The 21,974-nt window shown below is 31.2% G+C and overlaps 2 protein-coding genes across 6 annotated transcripts in view; one reads left to right on the top strand and one right to left on the bottom strand.

Annotated features, from left to right (window-relative positions):
• The window catches only part of LOC140451984 (uncharacterized), an 83,933-nt gene that overhangs the window by 19,525 nt on the left and 42,434 nt on the right, over positions 1-21,974 (bottom strand). For 4 of the 5 annotated variants that reach the window (XR_011952112.1, XR_011952111.1, XM_072545984.1 and 1 more), the window contains exons 2-3: positions 18,109-18,178; positions 12,596-12,645 (exon numbers count right to left, since the gene is read on the bottom strand). Coding sequence is in view for 2 of the 5 variants with exons in the window: in XM_072545984.1 (XP_072402085.1) it covers positions 12,596-12,645; positions 18,109-18,178 (120 nt within the window). In the remaining 3 variants the exon portion in view is untranslated. Of the gene's footprint in view, positions 1-738; positions 1,235-12,595; positions 12,646-18,108; positions 18,179-21,974 lie in introns of those variants that run through there. The other variant, XR_011952113.1, reaches the window with a different exon arrangement.
• LOC140452207 (uncharacterized) lies at positions 18,487-21,106 on the top strand. The gene is made up of 4 exons (XM_072546323.1): positions 18,487-19,872; positions 19,962-20,112; positions 20,322-20,441; positions 20,895-21,106. Exons 1-4 carry the CDS (start codon positions 19,612-19,614, stop codon positions 21,104-21,106), a joined length of 744 nt encoding a protein of 247 aa, XP_072402424.1. The 5' UTR covers positions 18,487-19,611.

The raw sequence follows: 21,974 nt of genomic DNA, 5'->3' as shown, positions 1-21,974 counted from the left end.
AACTGTTGAAAAAAATTGACTGAAACAGTTTGCAATATGCTGTCCAGTTGTTGCTAAAATATTACCATAAGACATACTATGTGATAAATCATACTCTCTTACTATTTACAAACTGCCAAAAGTACTTAGGATTACTGCATAAATTATGGTTTACTTGATTCAGATAAGTGTTATAACATTGATTTGATAAATCTTTACACAATCTTTTAAGTTCTGAGAAAATCACATAATCCTCTTGATTACACGAAGCCAAATAATTTTTATGAGCAATTTGTTTCTATGCAACTAAATAACGTAAAATGGCATTAAACCATTTTGGATAAATAGAAGTTCAAAATCTTTTCACTAGTACAAACAATGATAATGACATATTAAGTATGTTGTAAAATTCTGTTAGAGCATCTTCAACATTTGACAAATTCAAATGTGTCATTAAAAGATAGTTATTGAGACCTTCATAGTCTGTGTTTACAAAATGATGATAAAATTAAGTATATTCTAATGACGTACCTGATGTTAACATAAACTAATGTTATAAGTGTAACTTTTGTGATGATAGTTATTTTTAAAAATCGGATCTGAAGCTTTTGCTACTTATAAATATAAATTTTGAAAAAAATTAAAGTAACTATAAAACACAGGTAAGTACAATTCACCAGGACACCTGATTCATTGCTATCACATGAAGCTTCAGAAAGATTGAAGTCACGGAATATATATATCTTATGATTGTTATACCTTTGAGATAGATCTTCAAATGATAAACAGTGTTGTTCATTTATTTGTTCTTCGGATTTTGGGGGAATGTATACCCCTCCAATTATAAAACTGTTTTTACCATTATTATGATTATTTCAATTTAACTATGTTGCTTCTCTGGAATGTTGTATTAATTCATCCTACATAAAATGGTTTATACAACTTATGGGAATTCTTGATATTAGTATTATTAATACCTCTTGTAGGTCCATTTTTTGCATTATTTTGATGTTTGATAGATATTTTCTTTGATGAATGCTCCTTGCTTGAATCCATCAGAAAAACGTTACAATACAGGTAAACCTGTAGTTTCTGGCATTTACTTAAATTATCTCGGTTAATTCCTTTGATTTAGAATCACTTACATGTGATTCTAAACTTGATTATAGTTTTGATGATTAAAATTTCTTATTTTCTACCCAATAAACAAGAAATTTTGTTTATCTACCTCTGATCTGGGATGACTTTTGATATATGTCAAGCAATAAGCAATGTCAATTATGTATCAAGTATTTCATAGGCACAGATTACGGCGGCATCTATTCATTTGTATTTTAACTACCACTTTTTGAATATAAAAATTTTAGGATACAAATTTAGAATATAACTTTTCTGTGGTCTCTCCATATCATTGCAAAATAATTATACTTGTCAATAGGACGGTATTAGTCATAGTTATCCTAAACATGATACTTACATACAAATTATATTGAGTTATAGAAAAATTCCTTCAAATTAATAACAATTATTATAGCAGAACTCGTAGTGAAAAACAAAAAGTTAAAATAGGTATATTATACAATACGGACATCTAATATTACAATCAACCGGTCAACTGTTTCTAGTAATATTCTAATTGCAATATTGTTTATAACAATAGTTAAACACTTCAACAAATAATTTTTTGTAACATTAAATTAAAAAATATATATAATAAATAAAATATTTATGTACCTTTAAGTAAATTGTTAACTGTTTAGGCAGAAACTTTCACTTTAAACTATCAAAAAGACCGATTTGAAATAACATGGCGTCTCGGTGAACTTCGGGATCAGTTCGGGATTTGATTTTTGTGATCCGAACTGATCGAAGTTACTAGAAGAATAGTTCCATGTAAGAATTCGCGCATGTCGTCACAATGACTGATTTTAAATATTCCACGCAAGAATATCGGCGTTCGAAGCACAATTAATTTTTAATTAGCAGTAAAAAGTCATTTTAATAGATTAATAGAGTTTGTATTAAACTATTTCGAATTTATTGAAATATAGGTGATATGATATTTTGATTGAAAAAATTAACAAACAATATAGTGAACAAAAATAAATCTGTGAGTTTTATTTAAAACTTTTTGTCTTATTTGGCGCCAGTGTCACTATAACTGTAATAATAAACTATATCTACTTTAGATAAACTATTTGAGACGTAGAACTAGAAAACAACATGTGAAGCCGATTTTTTAAAGTGTAGTGCTCACGCTGTCTACTACGTGGGCACGAATAAGGGGGCAAAAAATGTAACAAATGTAAACATTTGAAATTTCACTTATTTCCCGTGGTAATTATATGAAATTTTGTATGAATGATTTTAAGTAAGTGGTGGTGGTATATGTAATACCACTAATTACTTGTTAACTTTTTAAAAAAGAAAGAACTTTATTTGTTTGTATTTGTATAATTGAAATAAGGGTCTTCGTCATCTAGGATGCTAATTAATAACCTGCCTATAAAATGCAGTGTTGCTGTTCCCATAAATTAAATTACGATTCATTATAAATCACGTTTTCACAAATTTTACCAGGATACATTTTTCAAAATTTTACACCTTTAATAATAATGAATAAATAAATGAATTCGTGATGATGATGAATGAATTCCACAGTGAAATGGATGAATAAATTCATCCATTTCACTATGGAAACCTGAAGCAAATGGTCTTATGGATATATCAGATAAATTGGGAATTGATATAACAGATCCAGAATTTACTGTTATCCTATCCAATAAAAATGTCGAGGACATTTCTAGAGAGGAAATAATAAATGTTATAAATAAATAGGATCCGGCTACTGGTTTAGATCTGATAACATCTAGTATGATGAACAGACTTCCTCAAGTCGCACAAGAATCTCTGTTAATGTTTAATCAAATAATTAAAAGAAAAGCTGGTTTTCCACAAGATTATGGAAAATATTCTTGTTATTCCATTCTTAAAACTCTATAGAGACCAACAATGTGCGGATAACTATAGCAAATATAAAATACAAAATATAATTAAACTAAGAATTGAACACAATATTCTATATTGAACGCAAATCAGTTAGGATCAGTGGCGGATCCAAGCCCCCAAACAAAAATAAATATCAATAGAATAATCCTAAAAAAAATAATTTAAAACCCATCAACCCTACAAGCAGGAAAGGAGTTGAAATGATTCAAGAAAATAGGAAGAATTTGAATCCAATAATAAAAACTGTTATTCTTTGTTGTAGACAAAATATTTCTTTAAGGGGGCATAGGGATGATAAAAATATTTAATGTGTTGTAAACAGTTTTGGTAAAAAAAAATGATGGCAATTTTAGAGCATTGCTGCGGTTTAGGATGAATGCAGGCGATAATGATCTGCGAAAACATTTGGAAACTGCTCCGACTAATGCTACATTAATTAGTAAAACTACTCAAAAATGATATCATCTATTGCTGTAAAGAAGAATGTCTCTGCGATATCTTTATTTCAATGAGATTAGAGAAGATTTCATTACATTTGTCAACGCCGACGATTCGATTCGAGAAGACGTCGGTTCAAAAGGAGAACGCTGCTTAACTCGAGTTGCTGTAGGCCACATTGTTGAAGATTAAAGAATTTTAATTTGGATTTAAATTTTTGCGTAGGTTTTGGTGTCGATAGTGGCTCAGTAATGGCATCCGAAACGAAAGGTTCCGTTAACGAATTAAAAAAATCGGCCAAACATGCTGTGCGTTGTCCATGTAGCAATCATATTTTGAACAATTCCTTGGCAAAAGTAATAGCTTTTGCTAATGCCTCTCCCAAAACGACATGATGTTTTTGAGAAGTGGAAGTTGCTGTCCAAGATGAAACTTGTTGGATTGAAAGGCATGAAGGTCATCTGCAGTTCCAGGGCGAATTAATCATCAAAGTAAACAACGCTCTTAAAACAATTTATACATGGAACGACAGTAAAACGTCAGCCGATGCATTTTCATTAATCCAAACTATTAGGAACCCAAAATTTCTCAATTCAGTAGTTTGTCTTAGTGATGTTTTAGGTACAACTGTATCACTTAGTCGTCTTCTTCAGTCACCAAAATTAGATTTGAAGACGGCTAATGAAGCCATATAGGACACTAAATGCATTCTTCAAAATAAAAGATCAACTGCTGAATTTGTTTTTAGCAAACTTTACTATGAAGTAAAGGAAATAGCTGAACAACTAGACATTGAATTGAAGATGCCTCGTATAGTTTTTAGTATTTACCCGTTTTAGACAATATCTTAACTGATTTAGAATAACGACTTTCACCGAAAGTTATGAATCTATTTAATCTTCGAGCTGTTTTACCTAAAACTGATAACACACCAGAAGATAAAGTTGCATTAAAAATATCGTTGACTCCTTCCAGGATATTATTGGACCACCTACTGCATATTCCACAGTAGAACGAGTTTTCACTGTGGATTCAAAAGTGGAAAAGAGTCGTGCAAAATAATGGAGAACTTGCTGATTCTATTTTAGAAGTATTAGAAAACTGCGATCATTCATGTATCCAAACATCGGAATATTTCTGCAAATATTAATTACACTGCCAGTCAGTGCAGCAACAGCAGAGCGTAGTTTTCTATGCTTAAGCATCTAAAGACTTGGCTTAGAAATAGAACTTCGAAGGAAAGGTTAACTGCTTTAGCACTCATCAATTTGCATCCTGAAATTTCTCTATATGCTGATGCAATCATAGAGCGATTTGCTTAATCGGATAGGCCAAAAGAATGCATTTTATAAAATTATACAATATTTACTTATCTTATTCTTATAGTATTTTTAATCACTGAACTTTTATTTATCACTCGTTGCCGGCTGTTGGTGACAATTCGTGAAAAAAATTTCATATATATTTAGGGATTCTACAGTATTCACTGCCTTCCCTCGCTCAACCGTTTCCATCTCTCTCTGTTGTTCCATTTTCCATCGTTTAGGCCTCTCTTACTCATGGCGTCGTCTACTTCGTTCCTCCAGGATTTTCGGGGTCGTCCTCTTTTCCTCCTTCCTATGGGGCTCCATTCGGTTATTCTCTTTATCCATCTGCTGTCGCTAGTTCTTCTTACATGTCCATACCACTTTTATCTTTTTTGTTCTATATATGTTAGTATGTCTGTTTCTATTGATGTTCTTTGCTTTATTTCGTCATTACTTCTCCTATCCATTCTTGTTACTCTGCAGCATCTTCGCAGGCATTCCATCTCTGTTGCTACTATCTTACTGCTGTTTTTCTTGTTTATGATCCAATTTTCAGCTCTAATAACATTGGGGGGTTAAGCGTGATAATTTAAGATTGAAGCTGTAGATGAATCGACTAAACCCCTCTAATGAATTGTCTCCACTCTGATAAAGGCTGTCACCATTATAGAAGACATCTGTCTCAATGTCCTTATCAATGCCTCTACAATTTTTAGGAGATACTTATCCCTGCGTGCGGGGCAAGGCTTACTGGTTCCACTAGTCTGGACTGACTGGTTCCGCCCTCGCGGATTTACAAGAGGGTAGGGAAATCTTTCTGGAAAGGAAGGGAATTAAGGACTTCTCGGTCTCAGGTCCTGCAAAGAGTGAGAGGCTATGGGCTTACGTTAGAAGCCGGAGCACTGCATAAGCGAAATGTGTATCTCTTCTAGTCTCGACCTGTAACGGCTAGGAATAACAAAACCAAATTTCGAGTTTACGATGTATTAACTATACTGTACACTACAAAATATCAGTTAGGACCAAAAATGTTCGATCAGGCACGAAGGGAGACGAGAAGAGACAAGCAAGGAATTAAAGGTCGGACAATTCCGTATTGTTAGATATACCTTGGGTTAGTATATAGATCTTAGTTACCTTCGCGTATCTAGGCTCTAGCTAGGGAATACGCCTCCAGTCTACAGGGATTTGAGATTGCGAACCTTCGAATCTCCAGTTGCCGACACTTATACGTCACACTATCCCGTCGAGTTAAATAACGCGTCCACTGTCTGCGTATCGTCCGATCTCCACACTATGGCGTGGAGTGTCTGGCGTGACCACTTCTAAAACTTCTTAGTCAGCTCAATTATCACTTGTTTAACAATTCGTACCTTGTATTAATTTCCAACAAGGTCTAAGTGTCGTAATTTTTTAAACATTCAGGCTTGTGTTAAACTGGGTCAATTGTTTTGTTTTTAATTTGAAATGTATACGTTAAACTGTGTCGAATTTATTCTTTATTAATTTGGAATATATAATAATTACTTAAATAATTATTACTCTTTACTAGGCTAATTGTCCCTTAATTTTTCCTTCTTTATTTCCTTGCTATATTTCCATTACACAGCCCCATATGTCATAATACTTCGCACTAATGTTTTATAAATCTGCGTTTTTGCCTTCATATTTAGGTGTCTATCCCACCATACTGAGTTAAGTTGTCGGATTGCAGTTCATGTTTGTCCTAATCTTTGTGTAATTTCTTCCTCTGTTGTTGCCTTTTTCGTGATTATAAACCCCAGGTATTTGAATTTATCCTTTCCTTTGATTGTTACGTTGTCATCAATCTGTAGATCTTCTATGTCTTCTTCACTTGTAGATAGGTACTCTGTTTTCGCGAGGTTAATATCTAGGCCAGCCTTGGTATATTCTTTTTGTAGTTTCTTCATCATGTAGCTGAGGTCGTCTTGGTCCTGTGCAATCACTACCTGATCGTCTGCAAAGCTTAACGTATATAGGTATTCGTTCCGTACCGGTACTCCCATGCCTTCGCATTTTCTTTTCCATGTAGTCAAGGCTTTTTCTAAGTATATTTTGAATAGGGTTGGAGATGTGGAACAACCCTGCAGGAGCCCTTTTGTTGTGGTGAAGTCTCCTATGATTCTTGTTCCCATTTTAATGGACACTTTATTTTCTTTATACAGAGCTTTTGTAGCTTCTATGAGCTCTGTCTGTATTTCTAATTTGTACATTGCCTCCCATAGTTCTGACCTTGATACAGAGTCATACGCCTTTCTCAGGTCCACAAATGCCAAGTGTTTATCTCTATTTTTTGCTTTTTTCTTTTCCAACAGTTGTTCCAGTGTGTATATGTGGTCTATGCATGATCTTCCTGCCGTGAAGCCTGCCTGATCCTCCCCGATTTTGCCTTTTATCGCTTGCTCTATCTTTTCTCGCAGTATCTTCCCATATAATCTTCCTATTGATGATATTACGCTTATTCCTCTGTAGTTCCTTGTAGTAGTCCTTCCATTCTTTGTCCTGTATATTTCCCAATTTAATTTTTTCTTTTGAGTTTTGTTTCAATTCTCTCAGTACTTTCCATGACTCCGAAGTTCTTGTACCTCCTATATATGTTTCAATATTTAAGCAGATTCTTTCCCATTCTTCATTCTTTTGCTGTGTTATTTGTTTTTTCACTTCTCTATCTTTTTCTCTATATTCTTTATAAACTTCGTCGTTGTTTGTAGTCAGCCATTTTCTGTATAGTTGCTTTTTTCTTCAATTATTCTTTTTGTTGGTTCATTTATTTCATAATAGTGCTGTTTATTTGTTATATGTCCTTTTTGCCCAAGGGCTTCGAATGCTGCTTGCTTTATACTCGCCTTTATATGCTCGTATATTTCTTCGATGTTGCCGTATCTAAATTCTATTAATTTTTGGTCTAGACGTTGTTGGTATAGTTCTCTTATTGATTGTTCTTGGAGTAGTTCTATATTGTATTGTTTTTCTCTTATAGTGTTCAACGGTTCTTCTGTGGAGGGGGTCTTGTTATGTAACTTGTTATAAAATTTCAATACCGAGTAAAAAAATATTTCACTCACTTGTAGCCCAATATACCTAATTATAGAAATAACTATTCTAAAATGATATATTTTTGTTGAATAAATTAATTTAAATAAAATGCTGTTTAAACTTCTTCTTAAGATTCCTTCTTCATTACGGAAGGGTGGCTATAACTACAGCAAATTGCTCTTTATCTTAAGCTGTTCTTACTATCGAATGTATGTCCATGGCTGTCCCGTCTCTTACATTCTTCATCATCATCAGTGGCGTTACAGCTCTTTATGAGCCAAAGCCTTCCTCAGAACAATCCTCCATTCGCCCCTGTCTCTGGCAACTCTTCTGCATGCTCTAATTCAGATAGACTTCAAATCATTTTCTAGGTTGTCTTGGTACCTAAGTCTCGGTCTTCCTCTTCTTCGTTGTCCAATCGGCCCTCTTCGGTCAAAAACTTTTCTGACTATGGCATCTTCCTCTCGTCTGATTACATGACCTATCCATCTGATGCGTGCTACCTTAATGAATTTTACAACGTCTGACATTCTTCAGCCAGGAGCATTTTCTTCTTCCTGGACCTATTTTTCCTTCTACTTTCCCTCCCACTATGAGTCGTAGAAAGTTATATTTATTTCCTCTGTAAATATGTCCTAGATAACTCGTTTTTCGGATATTTACAATATTTAGGAGTTCTATCTCATTCTTCTCAGCACATCTTTGTTGGTCACGTGTTCTGTCCACGAAATCTTCAGCATCCTTCGAAAAGCACACATTTTAAAGGCTTCTATACACCTCATACTTGTATTTCCGAGAGTCCATGTTTCCACTCCGTATAGCAATAAGGAATAAATTATTGTTTCACAAATTGATATTGAATATCCAACGATAAGATAGAGTTTATTAGAAATGTTTAATACATTCATTAATGTTTACACTTAAATTGAGTTATTGCATTTAAATTACTTAACTTTGGTTTATACTTATTTATCCTTGGTTTGTTCTTGATTTTGTAGCCATAGGATAGGTGGGTTTAAATTAATAATCTTTAAAATACCTAGTTTAAATAATTGATAGTTTTTCAGTATTTATATTTTAATAACTTTCCTTTATTATAATAATCTTGTACACTTGATTTTTTGGGTTAAGTTTTGTTTAAGTATATCAAAATCACCCTCGAGACCTAAAAAAAACAAAAACCGCATGCAGGAGAGATCCGGAGGCACGCCGCACGACGCTCTTGAATGCAAGCACCAAAAAAATTAGATTAGCAAGTAAGGTAGATTAAGGACATGACTGGACGAATGACTGGGTATTAGACGGTGGATGAAAGGATTCGATGCTTGCTCGCTCTCGACTGCACTTGGGCAACCATTATTAGATCGCCGAACAATTGCTTTGACCGGTAGTGATAAAGCCAAATGAGCTAACCTACCACTTAAATGTAAATAAACGGAAATCTCCCATTGCCTGACGGAGGATACCGCGAAATAGTCGTGACCTGGCTCCAAAGAGCAGGGGGCGGAGGAAAGCCGGGGCTGGTTGTACCGCAGGAGGACAACCTACCTCGGTGGGTTTGGGAAGGTGTGTGTGGGAAGTAGGAATAAATCTTTGTTTCATATAGATATATATTTTTATAGATATATTTATAAAATATATAAAAATAAAAATATAATACAAAATTTTGAACACCCAGTATTAACATTGGCAAATTTTTTATGCTTAAATAAAAATAGAGTTTAGTACACGCTGAAAAAGAATTTTTGTTTTTTCAGCATAAATATTAACCACAATTTTAATTTTTGAAGTTGCATGTGTAATATGAAAAATTTTTCAAAAACTTTAAATATCTCAAAAACGGCTATTTTTTCGAGAATGGTATCCCAATAAAAATCGATCCAGAATTTTACGTAGATTCTAAAAAAAATAACAAAAAGCACAGTTTCTATTTAAAATAAGAAACTTAGTGGCGACTTCCGGTACAATCGGAAGTGCTAGAAGAATGCAAATATTTAAAAAATGAAGAATGCTTTGCATAACATATTATTCCAAATTTGCAGAAACCAGTGACGACCAGAACTTTGAAAACTTTTAACCAACATGTTGCGTGAATGACCCTGTATATTTTATACTCAATGTTTATCAACTTACATTATGATATTCAATTATTATAACACATAATACAAAGTTATTTTATTAAAAAAATCCCTAATGTATTATCAAATTAAGAAAACCGTACATTTTTAATTTGAGAACCGCTGACTACCTGAGGCAAATCTGAACAGACACTTTTATTACTTATGCGACAGGCTAAAACGATCCTACTATAGCCGTTCTTTATCGAGTGTTTGAATAATTATTGCAAACATTTGTTTTAGAAAATGTAATCGAGTACCCGACAGGATAATGAAAGCTGCTGCTGAATTGAACGATACCAATTCCGAAATAAGCATTAATAACCCTATTGCGAACCATTAGAATGTATTAATGTACGTGTTAACGATAATAAGGACGAAGTTACTTCCTCTGACAAAATAAAAGCAGATAATTCCTTTTTATGAACTAAACGAATGTAATATTGGGTCTATTAATACTAGCGATGCTGATTCGTATAAATTAAAAATAAATATAACTAGTTCCTCTTCTAATCCCCCAGAGGTATGCACTAATATGACAGATAAGGAGAACCTACATAGAGGAGATAGAAATTTAGAAAACTTGGAAAACGTACAAAAACGTTTCAACAAGATCTCTTTTAGAATTAATAGTAAACTCAGTGGCTTCAGTGTTACAGACGTGAATTTTTCAGGTTCGTTTAGTAGTTCCAGTGCCTTATCTTCTTCATCTTCTAGCTCATCGGATGAAGAAGTACTATTGCAAAAGGCACCTGAGGAAGAAACTAGTTGTACTCATAAAACAAAAGCCAGAAAAAGGAAGCGCAACGAAACGGAGTGGATTAAAAATAAGACCAACAAGTTAAAAAATGAAGGCAAGGAATATACTTCGTGCGCAAAATCTAAGAAACTTATTTTCGCAAAAAGTATCAAAGAAGCGTGTAACGAAAAATGATACCTACAGTGTAGAACAAAAATCAATAATAAACAACGATTGCAAATTTGCAAAACGATTTTACCATACCAAAGTACCGCTATGTAAAAAATAAAAGTCACAGAAGGATAAAGTATGCCTTTTATTTTCAGACATCAGCAAATGGAAAAAAATTAGAGTATGCAAATGTGAAAAGAGCCTGTGAATCATATGTGTGTATAGGGAGGATACACTGATCGTAAATTCTGGTTTTCAAATATTGTTCTATTTTAGTGCTTTTCAAGATCCAACTCAGTTTTCCAAATCCTGCCCACTCTAACATTATTCTTCTGGTAATTTCGGCAGTTTGATTTTCTTTGTTAACTTTCAATAGCTGTCCCAGGTAGATGTATTCACTTACTGTTTCTTAATTTATGTCGTTCAAAGTTATTTCTCTAATGTCCGGTGTATTTGTCATTATTTTTGTTTTTTCCAAGTTCATCTTAAGACTTACTTTTTCCGAAGCTTGAAATAATTGCGCCATCATTATATATAGTTCATCAAAACTTGTAGCGAATATTACAATGCCATCAGCGTATCTCAAATGACTTGGTTTTCTTCCATTAACATTTATTCCGTTATCTGCCCAGTTAATGACTTTGAACGCGTCTTCCAGTCCAAGTGTGAATAGCTTTGGCGAGATAACATCTCGCTGGCGAACTCCCCTGTTGATTGGTACAGCTTTGGTTTTCGCATCTATTTGTATTTCCATTGTAGCTTTCTTGTAAATATTATGTATGAGCATTCCTTATCGGGAGTCTATTCTGCAGTTGTTCATTGCTCTCTCTATTGCACAAAGTTCTATGGAGTCGAATGCCTTTTCATAATCAACGAAGCCAATGTATAAGTTCAAGTGATATTCATTGGCTTTCTTTATTAGCGTTCTGACTGTAAGAAGATGATCCGCTGTACTGTAACCCTTTCGGAATCCGGCCTGCTCTACTGGTTGATAGCTATCGAGCGGACTATTGATGATCGCTGACAGTTGTGAATAGATTGAGAGCAGTTATATCTTCAAAAATGTCTTTGTTCCCACACAAGAAGTAATCGATCTCGTTTTTCGTCTTTTTATTGGGAGATATCCACGTCCATTTTCGGTTTGCTGGTTTTTTGAACTATGTTTTGATGGCTATAAATTTTGTTGTTCTAAGAAGTTATTTAATTTTTCTCCTCTTTCATTTCGTGTGCCATAACACCATGCATAGCTATTTTAGTTTCAGTATTTCCTTTTTCTTTACTTAATTTTGTGTTGAAATCTCCCATAATGATGGTATACTTTGTATCATTTACTTCTAATGCTGTTATGACATCTTCGTAGAACATTTTAACTACCTCTTCCTGATGTGTTGTTATGGGAGCATACAGTTGTATAACCTTGATCTTGGTTTGATTATCTAGGTCTATTATAATATATGCTACTCTATCAGAAACGCTTTTATATGTAGAAATGTATGGTGTGAGATACTTTTTGACAAGAAATCCTACTCCACCATATGTTTCGTTGATTTTCTCTGTATATAATACTTTATTTTGATAATAATAATAATAACCATGTATTTAAAATAATGTTGATGATGAATATCTTACATAGCAATATGTGTCTTACTTGTAAAATGAGAATAGAAAATGTATAAAATGAAAACTTTGGCATTTAGTAAAGATTAATAACGTACAATAAGCTCATTGGTTATAGTATGCTATTGTTTATAACAGACAACATCCATTAAAATACTTACTGATTATCAACACGCAGAATGAGAAATAAACGTTCTGGAGGCACAGTGATCTGTAATAAAAACAGAGTGATATATGTTGTAACACATAGTAAAATTCAACTAATTTTAAAATATAAAATAGTTAGATATTACAGATTTATAATAGTGTCCCCAGTATCTGTCTTACAGTTGTTTGCGCATGTTGTGTTAACCAAATTCCCTTTAATATATATATATATATATATATATATATATATATATATATATATATATATATATATATATATGTATATATATTACCCCTACATTCAAAAATGTGGTATGTTTTTATTTAAAACCTCCCTGAAAATAATGTATAGTTCCAAATTTGAATACTTTATTTTCACAATCATAATTACAAATTATTCAATTTACAATTCTTAATTATAAATAAAACAAAATATTAATTATATATGAAACAAGATGAATTAATATAAACAAAAAAGTACCTATAACTTGTTTCGATTATTCGATTTTTAAAAGAAGCTAAGGAGACACCAAATATTTCTAAATTGTTCCTATTTATAATTTTCAGTGTTCGCTAATGAGTGAGTGCATAACATAATTTGTATGGTGAAAAGGTATATCAAACAGATCAACATATCTGAGACTTCTGGAACGAACTTAAAAAGCTAATAGATTGGAGAAGTCCAGGACAACAAATTGAACCATTTATTAATTTAAACATAAATACTAAATAAAAGTTATCTCTTCAGGTTTTTAATAAATTTATGTTGAGTGCTTTTAAAATATTTGTATAATCATGATTAATAATGTGTATGTTTAATTTATATGCACAATATCTTAAAAATTTGTTCTGCAATCTCTTCAATGTAGTAGAATGAACTTGGTATTGTGGAGATCATACTAGATGCATATTTCACTTTAGATACAACCAAAACATAAAAAACAGTTCTTAAAGCCCAAACAGATGATTCATTGTTATCATATGAAGCTTCAGGAAGATTGAAGTCGCCGAATATGCATGTCTTATGATGATTATACCTTTGAGATAGATCTTCAAATGATAAACAGTGTTGTTCATTTATTTGTTCTTCGGATTTTGGGGGAATGTATACCCCTCCAAAATTGTTTTTACCATTATATGATTATTTCAATTTAACTATGTTGCTTCTCTGGAATGTTGTATTAACTCATCCTACATAAAATGGTTTATACAACTTATGGGAATTCTTGATATAAGTATTATTAATACCTCTTGCACATCCATTTTTTGCATTATTTTGATGTTTGATAGAAATTTTCTTTGATGAATGCTCCTTGCTTGAATCCATCAGAAAAAGGTTATAATACAGGTAAACATGTAGTTTCTGGCATTCACTTAAATTATCGAAGTTAATTGCTTTTGATAATTAAAACTTCTTATTTTCTACCCAATAAACAAGAAATTTTGTTTATCTACCTCTGGGCTGGGATGACTTTTGATATATGTCAAGTAATGTCAAGTAGTCAAGTATGTATCAAGTATTTCATAGGCACAGATTACGGCGGCATCTATTCATTTGTATTTTAACTACCACTTTTGAATATAAAAATTTTAGGATGCAAATTTAGAATATAGGAATATAACTTTTCTGTGGTCTCTCCATATCATTGCACAATAATTATACTTGTCAATATTACGGTATTAGTCATAGTTATCCTAAACATGATACTTACATACAAATTATATTGAGTTATAGAAAAGTTCCTTCAAATTAATAACAATTATTATAGCAGAACTCGTAGTGAAAAACAAAAAGTTAAAACAGGTATATTATACAATACGGACATCTAATATTACAATCAACCGGTCAACTGTTTCTAGTAATATTCTAATTGCAAATTTTTTTATAACAATAGTTAAACACTTCAACAAATAATTTTTTGTAACATTAAATTAAAAAATATGTATAATAAATAAAATATTTATGTACCTTTATGTAAATTTTTAACTGTTCAGGAAAAAACTTTCACTTTAATCCATCAAAATGACCGATTTGAAACATGGTACAATGAATACACAAGGTATGATATTGCGCATGACATTTGACAGCTGGCCCAGGAGTGTGACGTAGTTAAGATCGCCTGAACCACCTCGAACCCATTATTACAGCTTAACGTACACATTAATTTTGAAATTATGGTTAAAAAGTGATCTAATTTTTTTTAAATGTTTTGTTTTGGTTATAACTGAATAAAAAATATATTTTCAGTAGCGTAAAACCTTTACTTTTCCTAGAGATTCAGGCAAAATATTTATTTTTGTTTTCATACATATACTAATAATATAAGTACTCTTTTTGTATGCAAATCCCTTGAAATTTAAAAATTTTCTGCAGAGGAAATACTGTGAATAGGTAAATAGTAGTAGATTTGCTTATTCTGATTCACTGTCACTCACTTCCAAGCAGTTTTACTGAAATAAAAACAAAATAGAGTACAATAGAGAAAAATCTGTTTTACAATTCAATATGGTATTTTAGATGACTTATAATGAAATTTAGTAAAATAAAAAATATACACATTACTATAACCTACCGATTATTATATGCAAAATTTACTTATCAAACAATATAATAATATGAAAATAAGACACAAATTAGTTCAAACGCAAAACACAATAAATATCGACTTCAGACGACTTTACACCGGCAAGACAGAAAGCTTGTATAAAAACAAAAGTTCAACAATAATATCGGTTATCAATGGTGACTATTGCAAATTGCAACTTATGAGATAATAAATATATTTTAAAGTATCTCAATACTGACTGAGTCATCTATTTTATAATAGAAAAATAATTTAGATATATGCTTATATATGTGTCTTTATACAAATGGTGTTTAGTTACTATTTATTTATACTGTATAGTATTTTTTTGTAAAACTGAAAGTTTTTATTTGCCATTGTATATCTGGTTTTGTACCTTTTTCAAAGTACGCTGTGCAATTGCTTGTTGCAATAGTGACAATGAAGATAAAATCTTTAGGTTTCATACATTTCCTAAAGATAGCGTGACCAGAAAACTGTGGATTATATCTTGTAGTAGATAGGATAATTTTAATTGTAATACTGCAAGAATTTGTTATACACATTTTAAAACTGAAGATTACCAAAGAAATCTACAACAGGAACTTTTAAATTACGTTTCTAGAAAGGGTCTAAAACTCAAACCTGACGCAGTACCTAGTCTTTATTTGCCTAAATCAACATCGGCTACCCTTTTAACCAACCAAAAGAAACGCGTACAAGGAGGCGAACACAGAGAGTCCAAAAATTATGTTGAGCAGCTTCTTACTACTTCTAGGTCAACGACGTAAGTCTAAATCTTTATTTTTATTAATTATTAGTCATGAAACCTTAATGGTTTTTTCATATCGATTTGTTAAGTAAGAAATTAGCCTCAGCCTGCTATGCAATTTGCAATAAGAACTGTTTCGGAAGAAATCAATTTAGCATCTTCCAAAATAATATATTTTTCTTTGTTAAATCATGTTATCATTATTAAAATATACAATGTTATTATTATTATAAACAATACCAAGATAATTTTATGTGTGAATATGACAAAAATGTCATTTTAAATGTTGTCAATGTTGTGCAATATTGTGTGCCCTCACTACACTCATATTCGATGGCCAGCTAGCTCATTCGATATAAATAAAGTTGACTTTGTCATTATTTATTTTGATTTTGTGTTTAGTTCAGTAGGTATATATACGTACAAATTTTGTGTACCTCCATTACCACTTTTCTGTATCTTTTTAAACATCTTAAATATCGAACTCTGGAGTATAAGTTAATTAACCTGTACCTACGTGTAATAAAAGATAATTAAAACTTGTCTTATAAAGGATATCTATGTTTTATAAAGGATAAATATTATAATAACATAATTTTATCATCTCTTTATAATTACTATAATTAAATTAGCCAAATTATATAAAAAAACTTAAAATTAAAAGTCTTTCCTATACAACTACATTCAAATGTTGCGGGAATAAGCGATCTTGACTACGTCATGCGCGAAAGCGAACCGATTTTGGAACATTATGTATCATACCTTGTGTATTCATTGTACCATGGATTTGAAATAACATGGCGTCTCGGTGAACTTCGGGATCAGTTCGGGATTTGATTTTTGTGATCCGAACTGATCGAAGTTACTAGAGGGATAGTTCCATGTAAGAATTCGCGCATGTCGTCACAATGACTGATTTTAAATATTCCACGCAAGAATATCGGCGTTCGAAAAACAATTAATTTTTAATTAGCAGTAAAAAGTCATTTTAATAGAATAATAGAGTTTGTATTGAACTATTTCGAATTTATTGAAATATAGGTGATATATTATTTGATTAAAAAAATTAATAAACAATAAAGTGAACAAAAATAAATTTGAGTTTTATTTTAAAACTTTTTCTTTGCTTTTGATTGGCTTGTCTTATTTGGCGCCAGTGTCACTATAACTATAACAGTAATAATAAACTATATCTTCTTCTTGATGTGCCTATCCGTTACGAATGTTGGCGATCATCATGGCAATCTTTATTTTATCTGAAGCAGCGCAGAAAAGCTGCACAGATGTTGTATTGAACCAGATTCTGAGGTTCTTTAACCAAGATGTTCTTCTTCTTCCTGGACCTCGTTTTCCAAATATTTTTCCTTGCAGGATGGCTTGAAGAAGAGCATAATCTGGATTCATTTCGCATAATATGTCCGAAGAACTGTAACTTTCTAGATTTGATGGTGGTCAGTACTTCTCGATTCTTATTCATTCTTCTGAGGACCTCCTCATTTGTGACTCGGTCAGTCCAATTTTTTGTTTTTCGTCTTTTTATCGGGACATCCACGTCCATTTTTGGTTTGCTGGTTTCTTGAAGTGTGTTTTGATGGCGAATAAATTTTGTTGTTCCAAGAAGTTATATAATTTTTCTCCTCTTTCATTTCGTGTGCCATAACCATGCATAGCTATTTTCGTTTCAGTATTTTCTTCTTCTTTACCTAATTTTGCGTTCAAATCTCCCATAATGATGGTATACTTCGTATCATTTTCTTCTAATGCTGTTATCACATCTTCGTAGAACATTTTAACTACCTCTTCCTGATGTGTTGTTGTGGGAACATACAGTTGTATAACCTTGATCTTGGTTTTATTATCTAGGTCTATTATAATATATGCTACTCTATTAGAAACGCTTTTAAATGTAGAAATGTATGGTGTGAGATACTTTTTGACAAGAAATCCTACTAAAACATATGCTTCGTCTATTTTCCCTGTATAGAATACTTTAGTTTGATAATAATAATAACCATGTATTTAAAATGGTGTTAATATTTTACACAGCAGTATGTCTGTTACTTGTAAAATGAGAATAGAAAATATATAAAATGGAGACTTTGGTATTTAGTAAAGATTAACAATGTACAATAAGCTCATTGGTATTAATATGCTATTGTTTATAACAGACAACATCCATTAAAATACTTACTGATTGTCAATACAAGGGCAGCATGAAAAATAAACTATTTGTGTTGTACAAGTTCTGGAGATACTGTGATCTATAATAAAAACAAAGTGATATAGTGTTGTAACATAGTAATAATTCAACTAATTTTAAAATATAAAGTACTCAGATATTACAGATTTATAATAGTGTCCCCAGTATCCGTCTTATAGTTGTTTGCGCATGTTGTGTTAACCAAATTCCCTTTAATATATATATATATATATATATATATATATATATATATATATATATATATATATATATATATACATATATATATATATATTACTCCCCACATTCAAAAATGTGGTATATGTTTTTATTTAAAACCTCCCTGAAAATAATGTCTAGTTCCAAATTTGAATACTTTATTTTCACAATCATAATTACAAATTATTCAATTTACAATTCTTAATTATAAATAAAACAAAATATTAATTATATATAAAACAAGATGAATTAAAATAAACAAAAAAGTACCTATAACTTGTCAAGCTCTTTTTATCTGATTTTTAAAAGAAGCCAAGGAGACACCAAATATTTCTAAACTGTTCCTATTTATAATTTTCAGTGTTCGCTAATTGGTGAGTGCATAAAATAATTTTTGAGGGTGAAAAGGTATATCAAACAGATCAACATATTTGAGACCTCTGGAAGGAACATATAAGCTAATAGATTGGAGAAGTTCAGGACAACAAATTGAACCATTTATTAATTTAAACACAAATACTAAATCAAAGTTATTTCTTCAGGTTTTTAATAAAATCATGTTGTGTTTTTAAAATACCTGTATAATCATGATTAATAATGTGTATGTTTAATTTATATGCACAATATGCTAAAAATTTGTTCTGCAATCTCTTCAATGTAGTAGAATGAACTTGGTATTGTGGAGATCATACTATAGATGCATATTCCACTTTAGATACAACCAAAACATAAAAAACTGTTCTTAAAGCCCAAACAGATAGTCTCAGACAGTTGCGAATGATAGAGCCTAAAGATTTTAATGAATTAACTGTTACATCATTTATATGCTGTACAAAAACCTGTTCATAAAATGTGATTCTTAAGTCTTTTATTCTTTTGACATAAGACAATTCATTATCATTAATTGTATAAGGGCCGGTTTCACCAACGACAAATAAATCACTGAATAGTTAATCGTCGAATAAAATTTATTAGTAGAATAAATTTTATTCCGTTTCAATAACTATTTGTAATCCACAGTTAGTTATTCGTCGAATAAGTTCAAAGTGTAATGATTTTCCACAGACTGTACTCGTTGACACCTCTCTTGACTTCCACCTCTTAGGCGTTTGGCCAAGCGTAGCGCACTATTTTTCACTGTAATCATATACATAACCTATAATATTTGATATTGGTTGATTAATTTGTCAAAATAATTATAATTGTCAATGTCAATACAAAAAAAAATCTGTTTGTTGTCTACTTGTGGTTTTGAATTGTGAATTTATTGTGAAAATGGACAAAAAACGCGAGAGAAGTAAAAATTATTTAGAGGAAGAAAAGGAGAACTTAATCTCAATAATTGAAAAATATAAACATGTTATTGAAAACAAGAAAACGGATAGTGTTTGGTCCAAACAAAAGAATGCCGCATGGGAGAAAATAGCTACCGAGTACAACAGTATCAGCAAAACTGGGATTAGGAATGGGATACAGTTGAAACTGTTGTACGAGGGACTCAAAAAAAGAGTTAAAAAACTCAAAGCTGATGATAAGGTAGGGAGCATAAAATTATAGATATGTTTAAAATGAATTTTAAACAATACTTTTTATAATGAAATTTTTAAGCCTTGCAATTTTTACAGGTTCAAACATACATAACAGGAGGTGGTATGAAGGTACCAGTGATGACACCTCAAGATGACAGGATTGTTGCTATCATGGGACCCCAAATAATCCCTATAGAGACGAGGTATGATAGCAATAATATGCATATGCCTGAGGATGTTTATCAAGGTAAAGTATTATTATATATATTATTAAGTAAAGGTAAAGTATTATTATATCTTAAGGTATTATTTGAGATTAACATAAAATAGTCAAGGTTACATATCATCTGACTAATTAAAGCCCTATACATGCCACAATTATGTTCACATTGTGTCTGCAATAAGTACAAACAGTTTTTAATAACACAATTGCATTTATCCTTATTTTGCTTGTAGGTGATATAAGCCATTATGAAGGTGATGCTATTGATATGGACGACATACCACTTCTATCACCTCCTGCGATGGATATCCCCAGTACGTCCAGCAGTATTCTACCAAGAATCGTAATACAAGGTAATAATATAATTTTAAACACTATAATGATTACTTAACGATTACTTACAAACATAAATATTGCTTGCAACAATCATGGCATAAATATCAGTATCAAAAAAACCAAGTATATGGTCTTCAGTAAAAACATGACACAACCAGCACATATTAGTATAAACAGCATTGAAATTAAAAAAGTATCAAGTTATAAATACTTGGGAACTTTAATAAACAAAACTGAAGACCAAAACAATGAAATAGACAGATGTATAGAAATTACATTATAACAAGTGCTAGCAACAAATGAGAAGCATTGAATAGCCCTATTGGGAAATTTATTAAACACACATTTTAAATAATTTTATTATCTATTTGGAAACCATTTATATATTTATATTTTAAAAATATATTTTTTATGACATATAAGTATCCACATTTTTTTACAAATCATAAAAATTCATGTTTTTTTTACAGATGCGAAAGATTCATCTCAGCGAGGTGAATCAGTAACATCAAAAACTCCAAAAAGCAAGAGGAAATGTACTGAATGTGAGGAAATGGGGAACAAGAAGAAAGAAGTTTTGGAAAAAAAATTAGAAATATTAGATATTGTAAAGCGTAAGGAGTTAGTGGAATTAGAATTAAGACAAGTAGAATTAGCAATAAAAAAAGCAGAAGCAGAATAAAAAAAAATAGAGATAGGAGAAATCAATAAATAAATACTTTATACCTTAGAAAATGTGTTTTATTTACAATATAATATTCTTTATACAGGCTAAACCCTATGCATAAGTATTAGTATAAATCGTGTCAAATAAAATACCACACAATTGTTTACAAAAAATTTACAAAAATCTAAAAGTTAAAAACATATACATATTATAAATATCGTCAATACATTAACAGAACACCTAACATTTATTTGTTTATTAAAGGGAGGACCCTTTTTGCAGTTAAACTTTAAATATAAACATAAACATTCTAAACTAACTATAAAATAAAATAGCACACAATTATTTACAACAAATTTACAAAAATCTAAAACTTAAAAACATACATTATAAATATCGTCAACACTTTAACAGAACACCTAACATTTATTTATTTATTAAAGAGAGGACCCTTTTTTGCAGTTAAATTTTAAATATGTTTATGTTTAACAACAATCAAAAATATAAACAGCAGCAACATATAAATAAGTATATCATATAAGTGAATACACTGTGACTGATTAAACAACACACATACTCAAAAGTAAAAACACACCTTATGAGAAAATAAGAAGAGATCTTTCAGGGTCATAGGTCAAGTTATCATTTACACTTTGAATACTTGAGAATACCTCTGCAAGACTTAAATTATAGACAGCTGTGATCAGAATCATAAAAGTTACCAATATCCAGAACAGAAGAAAAATAAGATGCAAAAAGGTTAGCTATTCCAGATCCAGTAATATAAGCTTTATAACACTCCCAAGTCAAGTTTTTTACATTGAGATCGTAAACTAGAAAAAACAATGTAGTCGGGAATGAGAATTTTTGAAGGTCATATGAG

The sequence above is a fragment of the Diabrotica undecimpunctata genome, chromosome 10, assembly GCF_040954645.1.
Source record: "Diabrotica undecimpunctata isolate CICGRU chromosome 10, icDiaUnde3, whole genome shotgun sequence".
Taxonomy (NCBI): Eukaryota; Metazoa; Arthropoda; class Insecta; order Coleoptera; family Chrysomelidae; genus Diabrotica; species Diabrotica undecimpunctata.
Note: the sequence above shows the minus strand (reverse complement) of the source record. Positions and strands in the feature narration are given on the sequence as shown.

Coding starts and splice junctions, on each gene's coding strand:
- LOC140452207 (XM_072546323.1), top strand. CDS start 19,612: ATGGACAAAAAACGCGAGAGAAGTAAAAATTATTTAGAGGAAGAAAAG. Junction 19,873..19,961: donor AACTCAAAGCTGATGATAAG/GTAGGGAGCATA, acceptor CAATTTTTACAG/GTTCAAACATACATAACAGG. Junction 20,113..20,321: donor GCCTGAGGATGTTTATCAAG/GTAAAGTATTAT, acceptor TTTTGCTTGTAG/GTGATATAAGCCATTATGAA.